At 34.0% G+C, this 27831-nt stretch overlaps 1 protein-coding gene and 1 long non-coding RNA gene across 4 annotated transcripts; one reads left to right on the top strand and one right to left on the bottom strand.

Annotated features, from left to right (window-relative positions):
- Positions 1 to 348: 348 nt before the first annotated feature.
- Positions 349 to 25937, bottom strand: LOC139784508 (UDP-glycosyltransferase UGT5-like). Of its 2 annotated transcripts, none has more exons than XR_011721587.1 (5): positions 24400 to 25934; positions 23923 to 24159; positions 949 to 1078; positions 665 to 779; positions 349 to 467 (listed from the first exon to the last, which is right to left on the bottom strand). XR_011721587.1 is itself a non-coding variant. In XM_071723697.1 (5 exons), the coding sequence occupies exons 2-5, from the start codon at positions 24625 to 24627 to the stop codon at positions 429 to 431; spliced, it is 918 nt and encodes a 305-aa protein (XP_071579798.1). In that variant the 5' UTR covers positions 24628 to 24787; positions 25525 to 25937; the 3' UTR covers positions 349 to 428. The 2 variants fall into 2 exon arrangements, 1 of the variants encoding a protein (XP_071579798.1); XM_071723697.1 differs by having other exon boundaries at positions 665 to 1078; positions 24400 to 24787; positions 25525 to 25937.
- On the top strand, positions 23949 to 27831 carry LOC139784509 (uncharacterized). Of its 2 annotated transcripts, none has more exons than XR_011721590.1 (2): positions 23949 to 24258; positions 24358 to 27831. It is a non-coding gene; the product is annotated as an uncharacterized lncRNA (long non-coding RNA). The 2 variants fall into 2 exon arrangements; XR_011721588.1 differs by having other exon boundaries at positions 23949 to 24262.

The raw sequence follows: 27831 nt of genomic DNA, 5'->3' as shown, positions 1-27831 counted from the left end.
GAGAGAGAGGAGAGAGAGAGAGAGAGAGAGACTATTTGCGTGTCTTATTACATATGTCCTCCGGGGCGAAGTCCGGGTAACCAGCTAGTAATTTAATAAACAGAAATTATATTGTATCACATATGTGATTGTTACTTATTCAATCATAAAGATGTTGAAAATACAGCATTTTTAAGACATATTTTTTATACATTAATTCCTATATCAGCACTCACGTCTAAAAAAACGTCTTTATTACGTCTTTTACACACATGCATGCGGTCTGGGTTAGCTATATATGTATATATATGCAAATTGTATGAAAAATAAACGCATGCAAAAACTTTAATAAATTTGGAATACAAGAAATTATTATATTAATATTATATTTAATAAAAGCAAAATTACAGATTTTCCCCGATCTAATAATTTAGTCACAGTTTTGCTAATTAAAACACTATAAAATATCCTGAATGGAACGGAAATATCTGCAACACAAGAAGGAATGATAAATCCTAGTTCGAGAATCTTTGAATACAAATGAAATCTAGATAATAATTTATACAGAGTTTCGTTAAAATTATAACGTTTCAGTATACACAACTTCTTTCCTAATATTCTAATTGGAATATTTGTTAAATTGTGTTTCTCAAGTAAGTTCTTCAAGAAGTATAATTGCTCTTACCTCAGAATACGTCACGACTATCTCGCCGGCAATTGGTTGCACGGCTTGGGCATTTAGACCTGCGATCTCCAGGGTGTTCGGCGGCAATGGAATCGCAGGCTCGAACGCAGGATGACTATTAATTAGTATTATGTTAATTCTGTCTTTTTCTATTTCATGTAATGGCCTCATTGCATGGCCTACATATTCCTCAGTAAGTCGTTGAATAATAGGGAAGTAATAGTAATATCTTATGAGATCATCCACAAAGAAATATAGAGCATTCCATGTTCTCAGCCACAAACCTTCAGGTTTCGCAACGGATGTAGGGTGGGTTCGAACAGTCGGATAACTTGGACCACCGACATAATCCTTCAGCCAAGGTGCAAGACCAAATAGAACATAGCCTACTATGGGTGGTTTACCTTTAGCAACCTAAAAAATAATACCTATACATACAATGTAAGAAGCTAAAACTAAATATAGCTATTACTTTGTAATAAATAAACAAAATAAAATAATTTAAGTACTATTTTGAAAAACTAACACTTAATTGATTCCATTTTGTTTGTATAGAAAGAAACCGTAATTTTTATTAGCATATATAATGCAAAATAATATATTATTTATATAAATATAAACTATCGCTTTATGCAAAGGTATTGTAATTTGCTAACTATTATATTTTTGTTTAGTGTTTTACGTATTGTCTTCAATTTAAGTTAGTGTTATTGCAATAATAATCCTCAATTATTTATAACAGTGCAAAAGTTCTGAGTTTGCAAGTAAGAATCTCTGAGCGCAACAATATATTACTTAATTACTAAAATACTGTAACCAGCCAAATCCTTAAATCTTTTGTATAATATTTATTCTTATAAGTCTATACACGTATACTTTTTTGTTCTATGTGCTAATAAAAATGATTGATTTCTTCGAGTGGCATCCGTTTTTCTACATAACAAATGGACACCGTTCAATCGGACACGCTCACTTGGATTCGTATTAAGAGACACGGTATAGTGTCTCGCGCCAAGTACACGTAAAGCGAGACCGCACCGTGACTTTTTTACGCGACGCGACGAGTTACAAGTACCCGAGATTTTTAGATCTCGATAATGACTGAACGGATCGAGTTCTGAATAGGCTCAATCGATATCTTGGAGTCAATTTATATTTAAAAAAAAACTTGGTCGACCACGCCATACTTCTGTCTGATGCACGGTTTCACAACGATAACATCAATTTGATAAAATCCATTTTGTTAAATAATTGCTTTCCGGCCTCCCTCGTTGATAAACACATTCTAAGAAGGCTCGCAGAAATTAACAAACAATCAGATAACGATGAGTCTGACAACCGCACAGATAGGGCCGTTCCTGATCTCAAATGTTACATCCCTATTCCGTATGTCAAAACTTTCAGTGAGGGTTTGCGATGCATTTTTAGTAAGTACGGCTTGAGTACCCTATATACCGTTCCTAAGAAACTAGACGCACTAATTAAAAGAGGGAAGGACACATTAGAGAGTAGGAAATGCACGGGCGTTGTCTACAAACTAGAATGTTCGGATTGCAATGCTTGTTACATTGGTTAAACCAAGCGCCATTTAGAGACCCGCATTAAGGAGCATTGCGCGGACATTAACAAGCATTCCAGTCATCATTCGGTCGCCAGCAAACACAGAATGGATTTTGACCATAATTTTAAATGGCACGAGGCTACGATCCTACATAATAAGCAGAATCTCAAAAAAAATAGCTCGTTTAAAATAAAACACTAACGAAAATTGTCTTAAAACTTATATTAATCCGATTCGCCTCAATCTACCCTAAGTTATTGGATGGATAAATTTTGAAATATTGGACTATTTCTAATTTTATAAGATAAAGATAAAGATATATACTTTATTTACCCCTAAGGGGCCTTAAAGGCGTTTTGAAGGGACGTACCCAACCCTATTCGACTGCAACCTGTCTTTGGGCGTTTTTTTTTTAAAGGGACGTACCCAACCCTATCCTTTCCTATTCCTCCCTATTCCTTATTCCTTTGGACCAACGGTTTAACGTCTCTTCCGAAAGACGGAGCCCAGTTTTTCCATCTAGGGATACCTCTTTCCGCTAGATGGGGGGGCAGCGTTTTTGCTGAGAAATTCTTAGTGGCCTAGCGGGATTCGAACCCGGTTCTCCGGATTACGAATCTGGCGCTCTACCCAGTAGACCAGCCGTCTCCCCAATGTTATTTCTAATTTTATTATATTCTTCAGTCTTTTTTATCCTTATTTCATATATCATTCTTTAAGATTTGGTTGATCACTTCTTGAGTTAAAGGCATTTAAAATTTTGAAAAATTCAATATAAAGAAAGAACCTTTTTACCGATTATCACCAAATTTAATACCAACCTTTTTTTAATGATACTCTATATAAAATTACATGTATAACTAATCATGTAACTTTTTAAGCAAAAATCGGTAACTCCTTCACCGATCCTCGCCAAATTCAATACCTTTCTTAAATGATACTTTATCCATCAAATAACTTACACATTTTTTAAGCAGAAATCGTTACACATTTTTTGAACAGAAATCGATAACCCTTTCACCTCACAAAATTCAAAACAACCTTCTTTTAATAATACTCTATATAAAATTACATGTACATCTTATACACTTTTTAAGCAGAAATCGGTAATCCCTTTACCGATTATCGCCAAATTCAATACCAACCTTTCTTAAATGATACTCTATCGATTAAAAAAAATTCAACCCAATATCTCAATATTTGCGGAAATTAGAGCAACCACGGACATTTCTAAAAAAATTCAAAAATTTTTTAAAAAAGAACCCCTTTACTGATCATCGCCAAATTCAATACCAACCTTTCTTGAATGATACTCTATCGATTAAAAAAAAAAAACAACTTGATATCTCAATATTTGCGGAAGTTAGAGCAACCACAAACATCAAATCCGCACACACACACACACACACACACACACACACACACACACACACACACACACACACACACACACACACACACACACACACACACACACACACACACACACACACACACATACGGACATTTTTTTAATGTGATATTTTGACGTTTTAAAACATTCTTAACATATTAGCATCAAAAACTCAAAAAACAATCTTTTCTTTGGTTTCTTTTACCCCTATTTCATATATAATTCTTTTAAAGTTGGTTGACTAGACCCAACTTTATACGCAATCAAAGGTTCATATACGAAATTTACGAAAACAAAGCTTCCTCTTTGAGGAAGCAATATAATAGAATTAGAAATAGATCAATATCTTAAATATTGAGAAAACTACAGCGTAAAACACACTTTTCTAATACCGGTCGACAGATTTTAAAAATCGGTAACTCCTTCATCGATCTTCGCCAAATCTTAAAGAATTATATATGAAATAGGGGTAGAAAAAAGACTGAAGAATATAATAAAATTAGAAATAGCGCAATATTTCAAAATTTACAAAAATTAGAGCAACCACGGGCATTTCTTAAAAAATTCAAAAATTTTTTTAAAAAGAACCCCTTTACCGATCATCGCCAAATTCAATACCAACCTTCCTTAAATGATACTCTATCGATTAAAAAAAAATTAAGCCCGATATCTCAATATTTGCGGAAGTTAGAGCAACCACGGACATTTTTAAAAAAATTCAAATTTTTTTTTTAAAGAATCCCTTTACCGATCATCGCCAAATTCAATACCAACCTTCCTTGAATGATACTCTATCGATTAAAAAAAAACAGCCCGATATCTCAATATTTGCGGAAGTTAGAGCAACCACGGACATTTCTAAAAAAATTCAAAATTTTTTTAAAAAAGAACCCCTTTACCGATTATCGCCAAATTCAATACCAACCTTCCTTGAATGATACTCTATCGATTAAAAAAAAAACAGCCCGATATCTCAATATTTGCGGAAGTTAGAGCAACCACAACATCAAATATGCACATACACACACACATACGGACATTTTTTTTAGGCGATATTTCGACGTTTTACAACAATCTGAACATATTGGCAGAAAAAACTCAAAAACCAATCTCTGCGTTGGTTTCTTCTACCCCTATTTCATATATAATTTTTTTAAATTTGGTTGACTAAACCCAACTTTATACGCAATTGAAGGTTTATATACGAAATTCACGAAAACAAAGCTTCCTCTATAAGGAAGCAAAACGTGAAACTGCCGAGATGATATTAATTAAAAAGCATACCGACGCTATAAAATTGCAGGACACAGAAAACTTGCAATTGGTTTACGATAGGATAATAGCTTCTCTTTAGACTTCATACTCTATGTCAATTTATTTATTTATGATTATTCGTGACACGACACAAGTATATCAGTTGTTCGTCGGGCGCTATACGTGACGGTCATGCCTCACGAAGTTTACGTTCTGTTTTTCAACCGCCTTGTTAAAGTCTAACGATGACTTGTAATTTTACAATGTTTGACGCACATTGATCCATGTAAGTTGAATTTTGTAATCCGCATTGTTTCCACTTTATGTATTACCGGCAATTTACGTTGTTTCAGCATTAACTTGATAAGGACCCAAAATAGAGGTCGAAAAGTCGTTATAATTATTAAATTATTGCCAGTCAGGCCGACTAATAAAGAGTTTATATCAATTTATATAATAAAAGTGTTTTTATTTTTCCTCTACGTGCCCTACGAGCGGAGATATTACGCTACAAAGTCCAAAATGTAATTATTTTGATTAAGATACGTCGTTATTATCGTCGTCGCCGTGTCCCTTTTACTTTTTCGACACTATGCGGCACTAATATCGCTTTTGATGATAAACCACCCAGGTAGCACACATGAACTTATTGACGTCAATTTAAGGTCATATTTCGTCCACGACGTCATATGTCCTTCATATGACGTGTATTTGGCGTCCTATTGTGGACGAAAGTACATGAGAGTACGAACATTTTGAGCCCAGGAACGATTTTTTTGGTCGTGACAAATTTTGGGCATAGCTCTGTCTCAGTTGACGTGGAATGTCCCATATATATACAATTTCTGTAACTTTTAAAGTAAATATCTCAGAAACGGGTCGGACAATCGATCGCAAATTTAACACAGGTTTTTGGGATATATAAGTGCACAATCTCTGTAAATTTCAGCTTTATCCCTTTATTTTGACATAAGCGACATACATCTTTAATTAAGAATATTTCATAATATTTCAAAAATATTTTTGAAAATATTTGAAAAAAGATTATAAAACCAATAAAAAATAAAAATATTTTTTAAATATTTTGAAACAAAATTATGATACAATAAATATGTAGATTTGAATTAATGTTTTAAAAATACATTTCAAATATTTAAGAAAATTTTATCTGGGTGATAAAAAAGAACGTTTTTAAAAATATTTTTAAAAGATTCTTAAAATATTCTTAAAAATGTTACCACAAAAGGTTTTTAAACCATTTTAAAATATTCCTAAAACCATTTTAAAATGTTTCTCGCAATATTTTTATAGAAATATTTAGAAATATTTTTTGAAAACTTTAGCCGGGATTTAGTTGCACATTTCGGGCCGATTCCCGAGGCGACGCCTCCTATACCCCCACTACCGCTCGAGGCTCAGCGGCCGAGCCGCCGATCGCTCACGTGACGCGTCATCTCAGTAGCGTCGCGCGTGCTATAAGCATGATGGAACTGTAATCTCCCCCGAATAATATTAAAAAGTTAGTTATATAGACGGTTAGAATATATAATTATAATTAGGACAATAGTTTCCGCGCCACCCATGGGGTACTATTGCTGACGCGTTTTTTTTCAAGTGGTTTTCCCAGTAGGCCTATTCCGCTAAAAAGAAAAATAATGTGAAATTTATTAATGAACGAAAGAGCTAGCTCGCATTAATAAAGTTAATGATTTATCGTTTAAGTTTAAGGAAGAACGTTTATCGGTTTTTATGATTTCCATTTTCGAAAACGAGCATTCACATAAGAATGTGGATCCAAACATGGAAAAAAATTCGAAGACCAAAGGGTACCCCACGGTAAGATAGACAAAATGCCACTGTCAATGAAACGGAAAAATGACTTTGAATTTGCATAAGTACACTAAAAAAAGAATTTTCTACGATTTTTCCGACCATCCATCCCCCCTCCTTTTCCTAGTGGCACCAACCCTTAGGAAAATTTACTTAAAGTTTTTTTAAGTTACTTAAAGTATTTTAAAGTATTATAAAGTATACTAGCCGTAATAATAGTATACTAATAGTATAATAGTAGACTAATAGTATACTGACAGCCAAGCGTAAAGTTTTCTTTAAGTTATTAACCTCAATAAAAACTTTATAAGCAAGTCGCAAATATACTTTAAATTTACTTTTAACAAACGTAATACTTATAAATATACTTTAACTTTACTTTTTATAAAGGTAATACTTAAAGCTGATTTTAACTTATGCGTGTTGTTTCAACAGTATACTTAAAAAGACAAGTTCCCTTTTTCACCACACTTGCACCACACGAGACATTAAGAAATATTATATCATATATCCAATTCAAAATTTTATTACTCTTTTTAAACTGAATTTGTTTCTTAAGATGATTTTTGGAAAATTATATATTTGCGCTGGTTATGACATATGTAGACTATATATAACACTTACATCAAATTAAGAAGTAGTCTACCACGTAAGGCAGTTGGCTCACGATCCAGAGGTCCCGAGTTCGAATCCCACCAAGGTAAAGTGTGTTTTTCAAATACGAGAAAATATTTATAATCATAGACTGCATCTTAAGAAACAAATTTAGTTATAAAATAGTAATAAAATTTCGAAATAAATAATTTTTTTTTATTCCGGGTGAATATCGGAAATCAGTGTCCTCTAGTATTAAGAGGACTGCAATCTTAAGTCTAGTGTCTCATGGTTAGAGGATATTCCTCTAGATTTTAAAATATCTTCTTGAGACCGTATTTCAGAGGAAAATCCTCTAAAATCAAGCGGGAGCCACTAAATGACAGAATATTTTTTTTTGGGTGATTAATAGTAATTGCATGAGTTAACTTAAAGTAACCTTTAAAGTATATTATAGAAATACTTAAAGTTTGGTTCGAAATCACTTCTAGTTTATCAATAGTTTATCAATAGTAATTTCTTTGGTAAACTTTCTAGTTTATTTTAAGTTTTTTTAAGTAAATTTTCCTAAGGGTAAAAAGCCGCTTTTTTCGAAAATTATTTTTTTTCTTCGGTTCCTTCATGTTAAAAATTTTGAAAAAATTTGAGAATATAGCTTATAAAAAGTACTTAGCACACAATTTTTTTGAGCTTTAGGCGCGTTGAATACCTAACCTAAAAAAATAAAATAAATATTTGAATCAATTTTATTCTAATTTTTTTTATAGTTGCAGGTCTAATTACTCTAGAAAATTGTATATTTTAGTGTTCTACATGTATTAGAATTTTTTCAGATTTTTCGGAATGGTGGGCTGTACTCAAAAATGCGAAAAACCCTATTTTTAGCCACTTTTGGGCCTTTTATGGTCCTCAAATAATTGATCCCAGGTAGCAAGGTGACGTCTATTTAACGTCATTTTTTGGTCATGTTCTGACGATTGCGACGTTATGAAATGACGTCAAAGTGCCGTAAAAATGACGTACTTTTGTCTCATCTCCGTGACGTCATATATTGACGTCACTAATACGTAATTAATGACGTCGCCGGGACGAAATAAAAGTACGTCAGATTTTGAACATTTGGACGTCATCTTGGAATGGCAGTCACAAGACTGACCATAAAATGTTGTCAAATAGACGACAACTTTTTAATCTACATTATTTTTTATGAAATTAAAATGTTAAAATGTCCACTTGATAAACGTTTATAAAAAAACGTTTTTCTTCTTTATCTATGAAAAAAAACGCTTTTTTAACTGTTTCTTTACGTATCATGTGCATATAGCCCCGCTCTCTCAAGGCGGTCACCCATCCTAGTACAGTACCGCGCCCGTGTTGCTTGACTTCGATGATCCAGTGAACAGTGACGATATTCTGACCCTGATGCTTCCTTAGTAACTGTACTTGTCTATAACAAGTACATCTTTAAAGTGTTCAAAAATCTTGTAATGATATCTTCTTGATAGCTATAACACTGCATGAAATAGTTATCATTGTCTTATAAACGTCCATTATTATTAGTCGCCGACGTCATAGACCAAAAATGTCTAAAAATAGACGCCATTATGTCGATGTCGTCTTCTGACGTCACTTTGCTCCTTGGGTTGGGTACTGGTCTACAAACTGACGAACCAGATACGTCGTGTTAAAGTCAGTCAACTAACGTCTTTTATTAGTCTAAAGTCTGACGTCTCAGGTACGTCGTGTTAAAGTCAGTTAACTAACATTTTTATTAGTCTAAAGTCTGACGTCTCAGGTACGTCGTGTTAACGTCAGTTAATTAACATTTTTTATTAGTCTAAAGTCTGACGTCTCAGGTACGTCGTATTAACGTCAGTTAACTAACATCTTTTATTAGTCTAAAGTCTGACGTCTCAGGTACGTCGTATTAACGTCAGTTAACTAACATCATTTATTGGTCTATAATCTGACGAACCAGGAACGTCGTATTAAAGCGATTTAACTAACGTCTTTTATTGGTCGAAATTCTGACGTCTCAGGTACGTCGTGTTAACGTCAGTTAACTAACATCTTTTATTAGTCTAAAGTCTGACGTCTCAGGTACGTCGTATTAACGTCAGTTAACTAACATCTTTTATTAGTCTAAAGTCTGACGTCTCAGGTACGTCGTATTAACGTCAGTTAACTAACATTATTTATTGGTCTACAATCTGACGAACCAGGAACGTCGTATTAAAGTGATTTAACTAACGTCTTTTATTGGTCGAAATTCTGACGTCTCAGATACGTCGTACAATGGATAAATAACTAACGCCATTAAATGGGCACAAATCTAACATTACTTGGACGTTATAGTTTGGTTAAATTGTCGAAGTGTTTTTATGGTTATACAAATGACGTCAATGGTACGTTATAATGAGGTCATTCTACGATTAGTTATTATTTCGTCAAAAAAGTCACGACATTTATACGTCTTAAGTTGGTAAAATGACGTCGTACCCAAAAAATGACTAATATTATTGACGTCATATTAACGTCACCTTGCTACCTGGGATAGTGCCTTAACTGACTCTAAAATAAACATAATATATTACTTTTGGATATATGTTGTCAATATTTGATACATTCCGATACGTCTCATATGTTTTTGAGCATGAAATCAGTCATAACTCAACGAGAAAACCCTACTTTTTGTATAAAAGTGTATTTTTCGTCGATTTCTGGATTTTTGGTTATTTTATCTAAGTTTTTTTTGCATATGATCGGTAAATGTGAATATAAATATAATAAAAAATTGTACCTCTTATACATATATTTCAAAGAAATCGTTCATTTATTCAAATATATACATTTTCATGAAAAAAAAATTAATTTTTATGATTCCATGATCGTCTCTTTAATCCTCCTCGTCACTATCTTCCTCAATTACTGGTGTTACTTCTTCGAAGTCAAACAATGTTGTAAGTATCTCAGCTGGTCGAATAATTCTTGACAAGTATCTTGCATGAGACAGGTAAAAAACTATGGCAGCAATAACGTCTGACACCGTTGAGTCTCACACTATCAGATTTGATAAATCTTATTTACAATATCAACCTGATAGTGTGAGACTCAACGGTGTCAGACGATTGCTGTGACTGCGCTAATGGTAACAGAACTGTAGGGTGTTGCTCGCATATAGCCGCCATAGTTTTTTACCTGTCTCATGCAAGATACTTGTCAAGAATTATTCGACCAGCTGAGATACTTACAACATTGTTTGACTTCGAAGAAGTAACACCAGTAATTGAGGAAGAGAGTGACGAGGAGGATTAAAGAGACGATCATGGAATCATAAAAATTAATTTTTTTTCATGAAAATGTATATATTTGAATAAATGAACGATTTCTTTGAAATATATGTATAAGAGATACAATTTTTTTTATTATATTTATATTCACATTTACCGATCATATGCAAAAAAAACTTAGATAAAATAACCAAAAATCCAGAAATCGACGAAAAATAGGCACTTTTATACAAAAAGTAGGGTTTTCTCGTTGAGTTATGACTGATTTCATGCTCAAAAACATATGAGACGTATCGGAATGTATCAAATATTGACAACATATATCCAAAAGTAATATATTATGTTTATTTTAGAGTCAGTTAAGGCACTATCAATTATTTGAGGACCATAAAAGGCCCAAAAGTGGCTAAAAATAGGGTTTTTCGCATTTTTGAGTACGGCCCACCATTCCGAAAAATCTGAAAAAATTCTAATACATGTAGAACATTAAAATATACAATTTTCTAGAGTAATTAGACCTGCAACTATCAAAGAAATTAGAAAAAAATTGATTCAAATATTTATTTTATTTTTTTAGGTTAGGTATTCAACGCGCCTAAAGCTCAAAAAAATTGTGTGCTAAGTACTTTTTATAAGCTATATTCTCAAATTTTTTCCAAATTTTTAACATGAAGGAACCGGAGAAAAAAAATAATTTTCGAAAAAAGCGGCTTTTTGGTGCCACTAGGAAAAGGAGGGGGGATGGATGGTCGGAAAAATCATAGAAAATTCTTTTTTTAGTGTACTTATGCAAATCCAAAGTCATTTTTCCGTTTCATTGACAGTGGCATTTTGCCTATCTTACCGTGGGATACCCTTTTTTAAGATCAAGAGACACGGTAGTGTCTCGTGCCAAGTACACGCGGAGCGAGACCGACCGTGACTCTTTTACGCGACGCGACGGGTTGCGAGTACCCGAGATGTTGAGATCTCGATAACGAGTGAACGGATCAAGTTCAAAGTAGGCTTGATCGATAGTTTGGGGTCGAATTAGGGGGGGGTTTCTCTTATAAATATCCGGCTACGTGCCCTACGAGCGGAGATATTGCGACGCAAAGTCCAAATGTGAAAATTTATTTTTAAGATACGTCGTCGTCGTCTACGTCGACCGTCTCTCATGCCATGCCATCATTTCATTGGCTGGAGTCGCGTCACTTTCACTTTTTCGACACTGGCGGCGCAGGTATCGCCAGTTTCGATATCGCGCGCGTATTTCGATCGATCTAGTAGGTAAATTAAATTAGGTCGATAGACTTATCGGTCAGGAGGAAGATTTCTACTTAGGTAAATTAGGTATATATAATACATATTGAGTCAATTGCTGTTTATCTGGAGAGATTTCGTATCCTTACATCGTATTACCACCGCTGCCGGAAAAGAAGGTTCTCTACGCTTGGCAGAAAGTGCCGCTAGGGATTTTTTAAGTCGATTCTTATGAATCAAGCTTGAATTCGATGTCTAGGTATCCCAGGTTGCCGATGACGAGGTCCAGATAGTGCGCTTCATAGTTTTCGGTGTCCAGGTGTAATAATACGTTGAATTCGATGTCTACGTGTCCCAGGTTGCCGATGACGAGGTCCACATAGTGCGCTCCGTAGTTTTCGGTGTCTACGTGTATTAATACTTTGAATTCGGTGTCCACGTGTCCCAGGTTGCCGATGACGGGATCCAGATAGTGCGCTTCATAGTTTTCGGTGTCCAGGTGTAATCGTACGTTGAATTCGATGTCTAGGTGTCCCAGGTTGCCGATGACGAGGTCCACATAGTGCGCTTCGTAGTTTTCGGTGTCCAGGTGTAATAATACGTTGAATGCGATGTCTAGGTGTCCCAGGTTGCCGATGACGATGTCTAGATAGTGAGCTCCGTAGTTTTCGGTGTCTACGTGTATTAATACCTTGAATTCGATGTCTAGGTGTCCCAGGTTGCCGATGACGAGGTCCACATAGTGCGCTCCGTAGTTTTCGGTGTCTACGTGTATTAATACCTTGAAATTGATGTCTAGGTGTCCCAGGTTGCTGATGACGAGGTCCAGATAGCGCGCTCCGTAGTTTTCGGTGTCTAGGTGTAATAATACCTCGAATTCGATGTCTACGTGTCCCAGGTTGCCGATGACGAGGTTCACATAGTGCGCTTTGTGGTTTTTGGTGTCTAGGTGTATTAATAACTTTAAATCTGAATGTAGGACACGTAGATATCGAATTCAAGGTATTAATACACGTAGACACCGAAAACTACGGAGCGCACTATGTGGACCTCGTCATCGGCAACGTGGGACACCTAGACATCGAATTCAACGTATTATTACACCTGGACACCGAAAACTATGGAGCGCACTCTCTGAAACCCGTCATCGGCAACCTGGAACACGTGGACATCGAATTCAAGGTATTAATACACCTGGACACCGAAAACTATGGAGCGCACTATGTGGACCTCGTTATCGGCAACCTGGGACACCTAGACATCAAATTCAAGCTTGATTCATAAGAATCGACTTAAAAATTCCCTAGCGGCAGAATTAAAATTATGTCATAACATAATAAAAATCCGCTGAATTAAAATTATGTCTAGACATAATAAAAATTGGACGAATAATAGTAACCTTTCGAAAGTAGAGGTTTTAAGCTTGAAATTTAAATTTTATTCATTTTTAACAAAGTTACAGCTGCTCGAATTTTGCCTATTTTTAAAGATAAATTTAGTGTTCCTTCAATTTTTGTGAGAAATGTATAATTTACTTTTACTTAAATATTATTAATTTTTATGTATTTGTTGTTATTGCTAATTTTGTGAATAATTAAAAAATAAAAAATTAAAATGTTTTGCAGATCCTTGCTTAACACTACAAAATAGGTGATATCAGTACAAAATTACCTTTTTCAAAAAAGGTAAAAAAAAGTGCCAAGTACACGCAATGTATTTTGTAAATTCAAAATTTAACTTAAGTGGTAGCTTTATATCTTTTTCACAAAATTATATTATCTAACTTAACTCAAGTGACATGTATTTCAAAAAAAGATGTGAAATCTTTATTTTCTTTTTCACAAAATTATATTACCTAACTTAACGCAAGTGACATGTATCTAACCTAAGTGGTAGCTTTATATCTTTTTCACAAAATTATATTACCTAACTTAACTCAAGTGACATGTATCCGTACAAAATTACCTTTTTTAAAAAAAAGGTAAAAAAGGCGCCAAGTACACGCATAGTAGTGTATATGTATTATGTTGTTACCTCGAAAAAAACAAAGTGGTAGTATAATACCTCCAAATAGCTTTACTTTGTACATACTGTTTATAAAATGCGTAATACTACAAAAAGGCGTGATATCCGTACAAAATTACCTTTCTTAAAAAAAAGGTAAAGAAAGGCGCCAAGTACACGTATAGTAGTGTATATGTTGTTACCTCGAAAAAAAAGAAAGTGGTAGTATTATACCTCGAAAAAACCTAAGTAACAAGTGGTAGACGTACTCTTTGTATATCGAAAAATCTCGAAAAAATCTAAGCAGTAGTATCTTTATTTCCAAAAAATTATAACCCAAGAGATACACATCACAAAATTATGTTACCTTATATCAAAGAAGAGTCGCGCTTCAAGTGATATATTACAATTACAAAAAAGAAATGATATCTCTTTAAATTACAGCGCCAATTACAGAGAGAACATATATATTGTCTCAAAAAATAATTGTTGCATTACTTTGAAAAATCTTTACATGGTGTCAATTAGAAAAAGAATGTATGATAACAATTTTATAAGATTAAAAAATTTTATTTAAATTTAACAAGGGAATACAAGATATTTAAATACAAAGTTTACATGTGTATTTTTTAGTGGTCACAAAGAATTACAGAGGAACAGTACAAAATAAAAATATTTTATTAAAATATTTAATCCAACGAGGGAATACAAGGTATTTAAATACAAAGTTTATATATGTATTTTTCAATAGAATAAAAGATTTAATCACAAAGAATTACAGAGATAGTACAAAATAAAAATATTTTATTAAAATACATAAATTTTTCTTGTAAAAAAACTTGGCGCTGCTAGACCTCGAAATTTTAAATAAATAAGGATAACAATAAATAAAAATAATTCATAGAAGAATGCGACGGGAGTAACAAAATGATTATCAGCGTGGTGTGTATGTGCGAGCAAGTGATATGGGTGTGCGTGACGACGGTGAATAATGCGGCTTATAATTAAATATAGGATAAGTTTATTTATTTATTTAAAATTTCGAGGTCTAGCAGCGCCAAGTTTTTTTACAAGAAAAATTTATGTATTTTAATAAAATATTTTTATTTTGTACTATCTCTGTAATTCTTTGTGATTAAATCTTTTATTCTATTGAAAAATACATATATAAACTTTGTATTTAAATACCTTGTATTCCCTCGTTGGATTAAATATTTTAATAAAATATTTTTATTTTGTACTGTTCCTCTGTAATTCTTTGTGACCACTAAAAAATACACATGTAAACTTTGTATTTAAATATCTTGTATTCCCTTGTTAAATTTAAATAAAATTTTTTAATCTTATAAAATTGTTATCATACATTCTTTTTCTAATTGACACCATGTAAAGATTTTTCAAAGTAATGCAACAATTATTTTTTGAGGCAATATATATGTTCTCTCTGTAATTGGCGCTGTAATTTAAAGAGATATCATTTCTTTTTTGTAATTGTAATAGATCACTTGAAGCGCGACTCTTCTTTGATATAAGGTAACATAATTTTGTGATGTGTATCACTTGGGTTATAATTTTTTGGAAATAAAGATACTACTGCTTAGATTTTTTCGAGATTTTTCGAGATACAAAGAGTACGTCTACCACTTGTTACTTAGGTTTTTTCGAGGTATAATACTACCACTTTCTTTTTTTTCGAGGTAACAACATATACACTACTATACGTGTACTTGGCGCCTTTCTTTACCTTTTTTTTAAGAATTAGGGTAACTTGAATTATTTAAAATCTTAAAAAAGTCCGCCTCTTTTTCTGGACAAGTCTTGAGGGAAAGATCATTTTGCAAATCGCAAAGTTCCTCTTGAAAGTCTAAATTTTGTTCTTTGATTCCCGCATTGAGAGGATATTCGAACAGAATCAAGTCCCTTCTAAGACTTTCGAAGTCAGTAAAATGCGTGTCGAACTGACTTATTAATGAGTCAATTAAGTGAATGTTTTTTAAAATTACAGCTTGTGCCGTATTCTTTGACGAGAATTTGGCAAGAGAGATAGAAATGGAGAATACCTTTTTCCAAATGATTTTTAAATAAAATTAATTTTCTACGAAATGAATCAATATGACTAATTAAATGACATATTGTTTGGTTGGGCATTTGCAGCTTTAAAAATATTTAAATGATTGGTTACATCTGTGATAAGAGCGAGTTCACAAAGAAACTTCGTATTTACGAAGAGAGATTTAAATTTCCTACGTTAACTATACCACAGTATAAGTTCTTACTTATACTGTGACTATACCGCGTATCTATGCCGCGCATTCGATATGCAATTGTTTTGATTCCTTCTTGTTTTCCAACCGTTATTGTCGCTGGCAGATCACTTCGTGAAACGTGGATATAAAGTCCGTGGATATAAACTCTTATTATTCTTCGTTATTCTTATATTTCTTTGAAAAGTTATAAGGTTTGTTTTTTGTGTAGTTTTTCCTTAAGTGTACGTGCTAATGATTGTGTAATTTTTTTGTCAAACCAGTACGATGGCCAGTGAGCAAAGGTATGAACAACATTTTGATAAGAAATGGGAGGATAGTTTTTTTGCACTTATTGGCAATCACACGGTGTGTATTTTATGCAAATATAAACCTGCTGTTGTAAAAAAATTTGTCATTGAGAGACATTATGAAAAAAAACATGCAAGTGAATATTCAAAATATGAAGGTCAAGAAAAATGTAATTTAATAGAGGGTTTAAAATTGATTTATCAGGAAAGTTCCAGTTCTAATGATAATTCTAATAATGCTAATTCTTCGGTAAAAGCTGTCACTGCATCATATGCTATTTCGCTTCTTATTGCCCAACATTCTAAGCCGTTTATGGAAGGTAATTTTATAAAGGAATGTCTCATCGAGGCAGTAAAATCATTCGGCAATTCATTGACGCTTGCTGAAGCTGCTAGCATTCCTTTAAGTAAAAAGACAGTGGCAGCAAGAATTACTGATATTGCTTGTTCTATAGAAGAAAAACTAAAATTTTTGTTAGCCAGTTGTGCTTATTTTTCATTATGTTTAGATGAAAGCACCGATATTGGACATGTGAGTCAATTGAGTATTTTTGCTCGAATTGTACAAAACGATTTTTCACATGTCGAGGAGCTCTTAGATTTTGTTCCATTACATGACACAACAACAGGTCTAGATATTTTTAAAGCCGTGGAAAAAACTCTTCAAAAATTGAATACCGATTTTTCGAAATGTTCAGCCATAGTAACAGATGGCGCAAAAGCGATGGTAGGTCACAAAATTGGTTTCTTCGGTTAAATAAAGCAGCGCAATTTAAAATTCCCCCTTATTCACTGTATTATTCATCAAGAAGCATTATGTGGGAAAGCTATAAAATTGTCTGCAGTCATGAAAACTGTTACAAAAATCATCAATTCAATAAAAGGCGGCCACAAGTTTCTTTCTCATCGAAAATTTCAACACTTTCTCGAAGAACATAATGCACTTTATACAGATGTACCCCTACATTGTGAAGTCCGATGGCTCAGTGCTGCAAAATGTTTAGAAAAGTTTTTTGCGATAAGAAAAGAGATCTTCCTTTTCTTGCAAGAAATGTCTAGTGGCAAAGATGATGACATTAAATCTCTCTCCGAAGATACGGAGTTTGTTTGTGAACTCGCTCTTATCACCGATGTAACCAATCATTTAAATACTTTAAATTTAAAGCTGCAAAAGCCCGACCAAACAATATGTCAATTAGTTAGTCATATTGACTCATTTCGTAGAAAATTAATTTTATTTAAAAATCATTTAAAAAAAGATGCTCTTTATTTCTATCCCTCTTGCCAGATTCTCTTCGAAGAATACGGCACAAGCTGTAATTTTAAAAAACATATTCAGTTAATTGACTCATTAATAACTCAGTTCGACACGCGTTTTACTGACTTCGAAAGTCTTAGAAAGGACTTAGTTTTGTTCAAAAATCCTCTCACTGCGGAAATCGAAAAACAAAATGTAGAATTTCAAGAGGAACTTTGCGATTTGCAAAATGATCTTTCCCTCAAAACTCGTCCAGAAAAAGGAGCGGACTTTTTTAAGATTTTAAACAATTCAAATTACCCTAATCTTAAAAATTTTGGTCTTCAAATTTTTTCCATGTTCGGATCCACATACTTATGTGAATGCTCGTTTTCGAAAATGAAAATGATAAAAACCGATAAACGTTCTTCCTTAAGCGATAAATCATTAACTTCATTAATGCGAGCTAGTTCTTCTAACATTCCTATAGATATCCCATCTATTGTAAAATCATGTAAACAGCCTAGAAAATCGACCAATTAGTAAATGAGAGTAAAATAAAGAGGAACAGAAATGCATTCTGCGATTGGCGCAGTAATTGCAAATAAAATGCATTCTGCGCAGTGCGCAGTGATGAGAGTAAAATAAAGAGGAACAGAAATGCATTCTGCGATTAGCGCAGTAATTGCAAATAAAATGCATTCTGCGCAGTGCGCAGTGATGAGAGTAAAATAAAGAGGAACAGAAATACATTATGCGATTGGCGCAGTAGTTGCAAATAAAATGCATTCTGCGCAGTGCGCAGTGATGAGAGTAAAATAAAGAGGAACAGAAATGCATTCTGCGATTGGCGCAGTAATTGCAAATAAAATGCATTCTGCGCAGTGCGCAGTGATGAGAGTAAAATAAAGAGGAACAGAAATGCATTCTGCGATAGGCGCAGTAATTGCAAATAAAATGCATTCTGCGCAGTGCACAGTGATTACTTTATCATTCAAAGGAAAAAAAGAAAAATACATATTATCTTTTCAGTGGAGTAGGCCTACTGGGGATACCACTTTAAAAAAAACGCGTCAGCAATAGTACCTTATGGGTAGCGCGGAAACTATTGTCCTAATTATAATTATATATTCTAACCGTCTATATAACTAATTTTTTAATATTATTCGGGGGAGATTACAGTTCCATCATGCTTATAGCACGCGCGACGCTCCTGCGATGACGCGTCACGTGAGCGATCGGCGGCTCGGCCGCTGAGCCTCGAGCGGTAGTGGGGGTATAGGAGGCGTCGCCTCGGGAATCGGCCCAAAATGTGCAACTAAATCCCGGCTTATGTAATTATTATATATATAATAATTATCCTATTATATATATAATAATTATATATATATAATTATTATATATATATATATATAACATTAACATAATTATTTTTTAAACCACTTTTAACTGCAATAATTAAATTATTTATATTCAACCAATTAATAATTTTTAAAATAAGTAATTTACCTGAGACTATTTATTTATTATTGAAAAAATTAATAATTATTTTTTACTAATTATTAATTTTCAAATAAGTAGTAATTTATTTTTTACAAACTATTAATTATTTTAATAATAAAGAATTTATTTGTACTAATTACTAATTTGCAAAAGAAATTAATTCATTTTCACCTAAATACTAACTTTCACGAACTAGAAATTTTTTTCTGACAAGTTACCAATTCTTTAATTACCAATTCTTTAAGTAACCCATGTGCGAATGTCGGATTTCTGCCAGAGTTGTCCGCATGGCCCAGAAGTGGCACAATATTGGCTGCCAAGACTTGATGGGTGGTGCTGCCCCAGTACGGATAAACCGCTAGATCAGTATTGTGCCAGTACCCCCATGCAACCATATTCTGTTCTGAGCCGAGTCTCGTCTCAGTACTGATCGTGTATAAGGCCAGAAGTGATATTGATCTACGGCCGAGAGTCGGCTCAGTACTGGGCATGTATTGGGTCGACTTAGAAAATTTTCGCTCGGGCGGTGCCGGAGGTAACAACCGCGCAAAAGCAACACGCCGTGATGGGAGTTTTCGCTAGAGCCCACGCCGGAGGTAACGACCGCGTTCATGCCGTCGTCGTCGCTCTCAGCGGTCAAGTCCCGATGGTCTCGATATTTCGCCTCCAGCGCCCGTAAGCGACCGTGGGTAAGACCGTGCGTCGCCGATCGCTCGGCCGGCCGGTTGGGTACTATAAGAGGTGCGGTGCGCTCGGCGAGCCGAGCGACACGAGCGATACGTACGGACGTGCAAACGCGTTTCGCTTGGTCCGTACAAATGTGTAAAACGTTTGTGCACAACGCATGCCATGGAATACGTACACGAAAGGGGGACATACGACGAAGTCGATGCGGGGAGCATCGTTTCCCGTTCGCTCGCGCTCGTAGTCGATCGCCACCGTCGTGTAACTTATAGACCGAGAGCTGGCTACGAAAATACCAACGTCATTTGTTTAAGGAAATTTTCAACCTCAAACGATTGTGGCAATGTTGCAAATCAAGAAAGCGCAAGTCTGGCTGCTGGCCGGTGGTGCGTTTAGCGGGGGCGTACGCCCTTAGCTGTAAAATATCGAGGATGAAAAACGTCATATGTGTACGGCTAAAAATTTTTTTGCGTGTACTATATAATATTGTAAAGTACTTGCAAATGTTGCCAGACCTGTAGGTGGGGTCTAAAGTATTGCCAGATCAGGGTATAACTGCTTAAGGGGGTATACCACCTTTGAGCATAAAATTTAACCTCTTTTTCACGATTTTTTTTAACATATAAGGAATAGAGCAATCAAAAATCGGCTTTAAGGGGTCTTTTTATTATACATTGAAAATGTAAAAAAAAATTTTTTTGTATATAAAATTATTCGTATATAAAATATACACCCTGTCAAAAGAGGCCGTGTGCGTCCAGCTGGTGTACACGATTTCGGCTGACTGGTATGACCTAGAACAGAAATCCAAAAAAATTTTTAATCTGTGATAGATTGGTTATGGAGGTACGTAGGATTTTTGAAAAATACTGATTTTTGCGAAATTGACACTAATTTGAACAAAAGTGTCCAAATTTACACTGAAAAATCGTGTATAAAATAGGTTCCCAAAAAAAAACTAACAATCCAATTTAAAAACGGCTACGTACCTACATAGCCAATCTATCACAGATTAAGAATTTTTTTGGATTTCTGTTCTAGGTCATACCAGTCAGCCGAAATCGTGTACACCAGCTGGACGCACATGGCCTCTTTTGACAGGGTGTATATTTTATATACGAATAATTTTATATACAAAAAAATTTTTTTTACATCTTCAATGTATAATAAAAAGACCCCTTAAAGCCGATTTTCGATTGCTCTATTCCTTATATGTTAAAAAAAATCGTGAAAAAGAGGTTAAATTTCATGCTCAAAGGTGGTATACCCCCTTAAGCAGTTATACCCTGATCTGGCAATACTTTAGACCCTACCTACAGGTCTGGCAATATTTGCAAGTACTTTACAATATTATATAGTACACGCAAAAAAATTTTTAGCCGTACACATATGACGTTTTTCATCCTCGATATTTTACAGCTAAGGGCGTACGCCCCCGCTAAACGCACCACCGGCCAGCAGCCAGACTTGCGCTTTCTTGATTTGCAACATTGCCACAATCGTTTGAGGTTGAAAATTTCCTTAAACAAATGACGTTGGTATTTTCGTAGCCAGCTCTCGGTCTATTATACGAACACAGCATTGCCACGAGTATCGAAAGACCGAATTGGACTTGGAGAAATTCTCGCTCGAGCGGCGCCGGAGGTAACAACCGCGCGAAAGCAACACGCCGCGAGGGGATTTAGAAAGCTTTTTGCTCGAGCGGCGCCGGAAGTAACGACCGCGGCACGAAAGCAACACGCCGCGAGTATGTTATGGCAATCAGTGTTATCCCCGTACTAGTACTCTGTGTCGGGCCAAAGTTGGCGCCAAGAGTTGGCCCAATACTGGCAATCAGTGTTGTCCCCGTACTAGTACTCTGTGTCGGGCCAAAGTTGGCGCCAAGACTGGGACCCGTGTTATCATTCCGACATTGCCCCAGTAATGACCCCGATCTTAGCTTGTACTGGCCCAGAATCGTCAGCCAGTACTGGTAACTCTGGCACCAGTACCAAGCCAGCGCTGAGCCTTTATGAAATTCGCACATGGGAATCTGTAATTCACTTTCACCTAAATATTATTAATTTTTATGTAATTAGTAATTTTTTGTCACTATTACTAATTTTCTAATTCAATAAAAATTTAACTTGTTATTGCTAATTTCGTGAAAAATAAAAAAATAAAAAATGAAAACTTTTTTGCCGATCTCTGCTTAAGGATGTTCTATAGGTATCGTCCCAACCTAAAGTATGCAGGAAATATTAAAAACTCTGATATATTAATTCTCGAGGGATCCAAAGACAAAAAAATGTATATAAATAGTTACGGAACATCTAATAGAATGTAAAAGACGTAGATTTAGTGACTGTAAATAACTGTTACTACTATTTTTTTCAAAAAAAAATTTCAAAAAAAATTGTAAATTGTTTTAAATTTTCTTGCTATATTTTTGTTTGTTGATGATCTGCTTGTGTGTAAAATATTATTATATTGGTTACATTTTTTAATGTTTACACTTTTCTCTGTAAAACCCTTTGTAAAACGGATATTCAAGAATTGATAACTTTTTATCTAAATTGTGAATCAATTTGAAATTTGGCCCTGAATTTTGAAAGAGAATACACAATATGATATTAAATTTTCGTCAACTTCGTTACATTTTAACTAACTCGTTAGAACACCCTTAACACTACAAAATGCGTGATATCAGTACAAAATTACATTTTTTTAAAAAGGTAAAAAAAGACGCCAAGTACACGCGCAATGTATTTTATAAAGTCAAAAATTCAACTTAAATGGTAGCTTTATTTCTCCTTAACAAAATTATATCACAAAGTTACGTTACCTAACTCAACCTAAGTGATATGTATATATCCAAAAATCCAACCTAAGTGGTAGTAGCTTCAATTTTTCTTTAACAAAATTATTATATCACAAAGTGTTACCTAACTTAACCCAAGTGACATATGTATTTCAAAAAAAGATGTGAAATCTTTAAATTGCGCCAATTACAAAGAGAATATATATATTGCTTTGAAAAATAATTGTGTTGTACAACTATTTTTTAAAAATAAAACCCAAAAAATTATTTAATATATTACATAAATTAAAAAGAAGTGTACGAATACTTTTTGTGTACTAAAATAATATAGTTCTTCCTATTTTTGTTTATTATTAGAATAACATATTTGTTTTATTATATTTTTTGTTTAAATAATTTTAAGAAATATACCATCTATTATGTTCTTTGTTAAACTGCTAATTAGTGTTTATTTTCTACAAATAAGGCTTCTTCATAAAAATTTCCCTTGTACAAATACTTTTTGCACTCACTATACATATATGCCTATATATCCAATTGAGTGTTTAATTGAACAATGTCCAATTGTTATGTGGTCAAACGAGATACGCCCGATTTCTTCTATAGTATAATGTTTAACTCATTTCGGTCTCTCTACTTATGTTACACAGTTTCAGTAACTTCCCGATTGTAAACCTATACAGGGTGTTCGGAAATTCGACCGACAAGCTTTCAGAGATTGTCGAGGGTACTATAAGGATCATTTTTTATGCAAATGGACTGGGGTCGGAAACGTGTCGTTACATCGCTATACTGCTTATGAGCGATGTCATGTAGGAGGGTGTCTTAGAGCAGGTGCTCGAAGTGTTGTCCCTCATGATTTTTGCACAGACAATAGCGCCGAACCATGGACTAGCGGACTCTGGCAAACACGCTGGGATCGTCCTTGATTTCACCTTGCTCAGAGCCTTTTGCCACTGACATTCCCGATGTAACAACGTGTTTCCGACCCCGGGTCCATTTGCAAAAAATAATCCTTATAATGCCCCCTAACCTCTGAAAATTTGTCGATTGAATTTCCGAACGCTGTATATCTGTATAAAGATATTTTTAACGTATTTTTTCACATTTTGCGTATTGGAAAAATATAATAAAATCGCATTTCAATACATTAATTGTTTTGAACAAATGATAAAAGAAGCCAAGGTTATCGCTGATATGAGCGATGACTAGGCACTTTCAATTAGCTACGCAAACACACTTGATTTATAAGACAACTTTGTTAAGTCGCTTGCAGTTTAAAAATAAACTAAATAATTAATGATTGCTTTACCTCCCATAATCCATAGAAACAATGAGACATAGTAATATCTTGCACTATAACGTCAAACTCGACAGATTTAGTCATTTCCAAAAGTTCTTTCGCTGCTTTAGTTTTTATCACTGTATCACATGTATTAATGATAAACTGATACACAAAATGGATCATATATAGTGTACTGTACTCTTTCAATGCAGCTGGATTATAATCCTCGGCTTCTTCATAAGTGTGCATCAGACCATCGAAAACCTGAAAATAATAAGTACTTTTCGAGTTTTCGCTATATAAGAGATAAGGACATATAAAAATATGATAAATTAAGATTTGCGAAAGATCTCCATATCGATCGTAAGTACGTAAAATAGAAAACAATATTTTAAAATAGAAAAGTTATATTTTTTTCTGATTTGTTTTATAATTTGAAAGTAATCGATTTATATCTTTCAGAATGTCTTCGCGCAAATCTCATATAATATCTAATATACTTACGGCGTATGTCAAATTCTGCGCGAGTTTACCCTTGACCTTAGTCTCATGTGTGCTCACTGCGTGTACATGATGACCTTTGCGAAGCAGCCCTTTAACCAAATGCTCCGTCCAGACGTGATGGCTAGGCGACGGAATATGCTGTATCACTAAAATTGACAATGGTTTCGACGCTGTCACGAAATTACTCATTAAAATACAACAAACAATGAAAATGACACGACTTAACATTGTAACGCAAAACTTCTGGCGTGGTCTCTCAATCAGATCCTGAGACCAAATGTATCTGTATGCCTAGTGTAGCATTCCTCCTCTCCTCATTTCGAGATAAACGTTTTAATATTACTTTACGTAACAGGCTGGTAATATTGAGAATTTCTCGACAACTTAGCTATTTAAGCAAAAAAATAAGAGGAGTAAAGATGCATAAATAAATCATTAATATGTCATTTGCTATACTACTATCATCATTGAAATTGAATGACGACATTCGCATGCAGAATAATCATTTCTCCAGTGTTGGTTATATAACACATGATTGGTCATTACATATGATACAGTATACATACGTAAGAAAATATTAGAAATGTAGGTCAACAGAAAAGAGTAAATTACATGTAAATATGTAATTATATTTACAGAAATTTTAATTGTTTACCATGATATCGAATACAAAAACTTTATAGGTATTTTTGTAGAATTGTAGATTAAGCAATATGACTATACCGACATAGTAAAACATGTTAAAAGAGAGAGGTTTTTCAAAATAATTGAGAAATGTTATTTGAATTTACATTCTTATAATATAACACTAATACATTACATTTTTTTACTATGTTTTGCTCAATTAATAAATACCTTAAATTTTCAAAGATACAAGTCCACGCAAAACATACACCCATAAAAAAAATATCCACCACATCTTATTTAATGTTTTTTAAGAATTTTTAAAATAAGTGATATTAAAGTAAATTGTAATATATTTAAAACATTTTAGGTCCTATTGGCAATACAAGTAAATTATGACTAACAAATAGAAATTATTTAGAAACTTTATAGAAGGTAAGAATATTATTTCAAACGATCCGGAAAGTTCTGGAACTTTTCAGATGTCTAAAATTAACTCGCCTCTGCGTATATAAAAAACGTCAGTTGATCGTGCGCTTCATTTATAGTATACTGCTTTATATTAAACTCGATCTTATAAAAAACTTTGCGAAAGCGCTTAAACAATCCGGACCTCTTTTTAGTATTTATGTAACTATTTTCCGCAAATAAGTCAGGCCAAGCTGAAGGAAGGCATGTTTATTAGTCCTCAAATTTAAAGACTTCTAAAAAATTATTTTTAAAGTCACTTAACTGAACGAGCTGCTTGGATATCTTTTAAAGAATACTTCTTGGGAGATACAGAAGAAGATGTTAACAACTAGTCTTTGATTTTTTGGAAAACTACAAAAGAGAATGGGCATATCACTGAATGGTCTCAGGGAAAGAAATTTTCTCAGCTCTCGCTTAGAGTTTTGCAACAAATGTAGAAACTGTTAGCAATGAGCAGAGCGAGCGATTTCATCAAGACTTATCAGTCATGGAGGCCTGTTATCAAGATAATTATAGTATATAAAGATAGTGGTATAAAGTAGTATTAAAAAATATTACATAATTATTGTTTGTCTTCTTTAAGAGAAACAAACTCAACAGTTTACAAGACTCAATAGATTCAAAGAAAAAATTTTTAATATCTATTTTGAATTAGAGGAAGTTCGGGTAAATTAAACCATTCGAGCAAGTTGAAAACCGTCACGATGTCTAGATTATTAAGTATTACAATTTAGCGGACAGCAGTGGAATTACTAACTGCTGAACCACTAACTTAATGTATCTACAAAGTGGCAGCGTGGCACAACATGTCATAAAGTTAAAAATTAAAACTGAATATTTGGTGTGTATCGCTTAATTACAGCGTAAGGTTAGTAGGTATACTGTATAATACTTTTTATAAATATTGCATTATATTTTATTATTTCTTTCTTTCAGGAGTAATAATACTATGATGAGTATACATTATAAGATATTATTGTCAGTAAAAGTTCTAAACATGTTACATATTGTTACGCCCGTGCTGTACGCCCGTGCCGTGCGCTCATGCGGGTCGCCCCGTAGCAGAAGTTGCGAATCGTCCTAGCGACGGCTGTCTTGTTTACAATGTTGACTGTCAGATTATGCTCTGGGTCACCGTCACGTTCGGACGTGTTTTCCCGAGCTCTTTGTACTAACGAGCTACAATAAATAAGTTCCTTTTTCTATAATCAAGGAGCCTTCCCAGGTAGCAAACACAAGTCATTTTGACGTCAAATACTAGTCATGTTTGTACAAATGACGTCAAATGACCAAAAAGCGACTATGTCTTTAAAAATGACATTATACTGACGTTATTCCATAACATTATTATGACGTCTATTTTTAGTCATTTTTGGTTAGGTTAGTCTATGACATCGGCGACTAATAATGGACGTTTATAAGACGTCATTTCTTAGACCATCTAAAGACGTCATTTTAAAGACGTCTTAAAGTCGTCCAAATAAGATCTTTTTGTAATATAACTATTTTTACTTCTTAATATTGTTTAATAAAGTAATAATAAAATAAAAACCACAAAATTAACTGCAATATGTTTGTTTAGCAACTTTATGATTGAAGTGGCGAATTTATGGTATAAGTGGATGTAGTTGCGTGTGATTATAGTTTTATGATAACTATTTCACACAGTGTTATAGCTATCAAGAAGAGTATCATTACAAGATTTTTGAACACTTTAAAGATGTACCTGTTATAGACAAGTACAGTTAATAAGGAAGCATCAGGGTGAGAAGATCGTCACTGTCCACTGGATCATCGAAGTCAAGCGACTCGGACGCGGTACTGTACTAGGATGGGTGACCGCCTTGAGAGCGGCTATACGCACATGGCATGTAACGAAACAGTTAAAAAAGTTTTTTTTTTCTTAGATAAAGAAAAAGAACATTTTTTTATAAACGTTTATCAAGTAGACATTTTAACATTTTAATTTCATAAAAAACATTTCTAGAAACCGGTGTCGTACAATGGACCTATTTTTGCCGTCAATAAGACGTCAGAAAATGACGTCAATTGTCTGTGACATTAGACCGTCATTTTAACGTCATTATGCCGCCAGTTAGTGACGTCAGGAATGGTCAGTAAAGGACCAAAATTTGACGTCAAAATGACTTGTGTTTGCTACCTGGGTTACTTCTTTGAGTGAGAGCCGGAGTACGTGTCGCGCGCGAGTGCAAGTGTGGAAGTGTGCTGACGCCCGGCGAGCGTAACAATATATATATTTGTATGACATTGTTACAAAGGACACAAAAATTAGAGTTTGTAGTAAATTATAATAAAATAAATATATAATATAATAAT

The sequence above is a fragment of the Temnothorax nylanderi genome, unplaced genomic scaffold (genome assembly GCF_030848795.1).
Source record: "Temnothorax nylanderi isolate EJ_2023f unplaced genomic scaffold, tnyl_v1.0 TNYL_tig0638_pilon, whole genome shotgun sequence".
Classification (NCBI taxonomy): domain Eukaryota; kingdom Metazoa; phylum Arthropoda; class Insecta; order Hymenoptera; family Formicidae; genus Temnothorax; species Temnothorax nylanderi.
The sequence above is the reverse complement of the archived record's forward strand: the minus strand, read 5'-3'. Positions and strand labels throughout refer to the sequence as shown.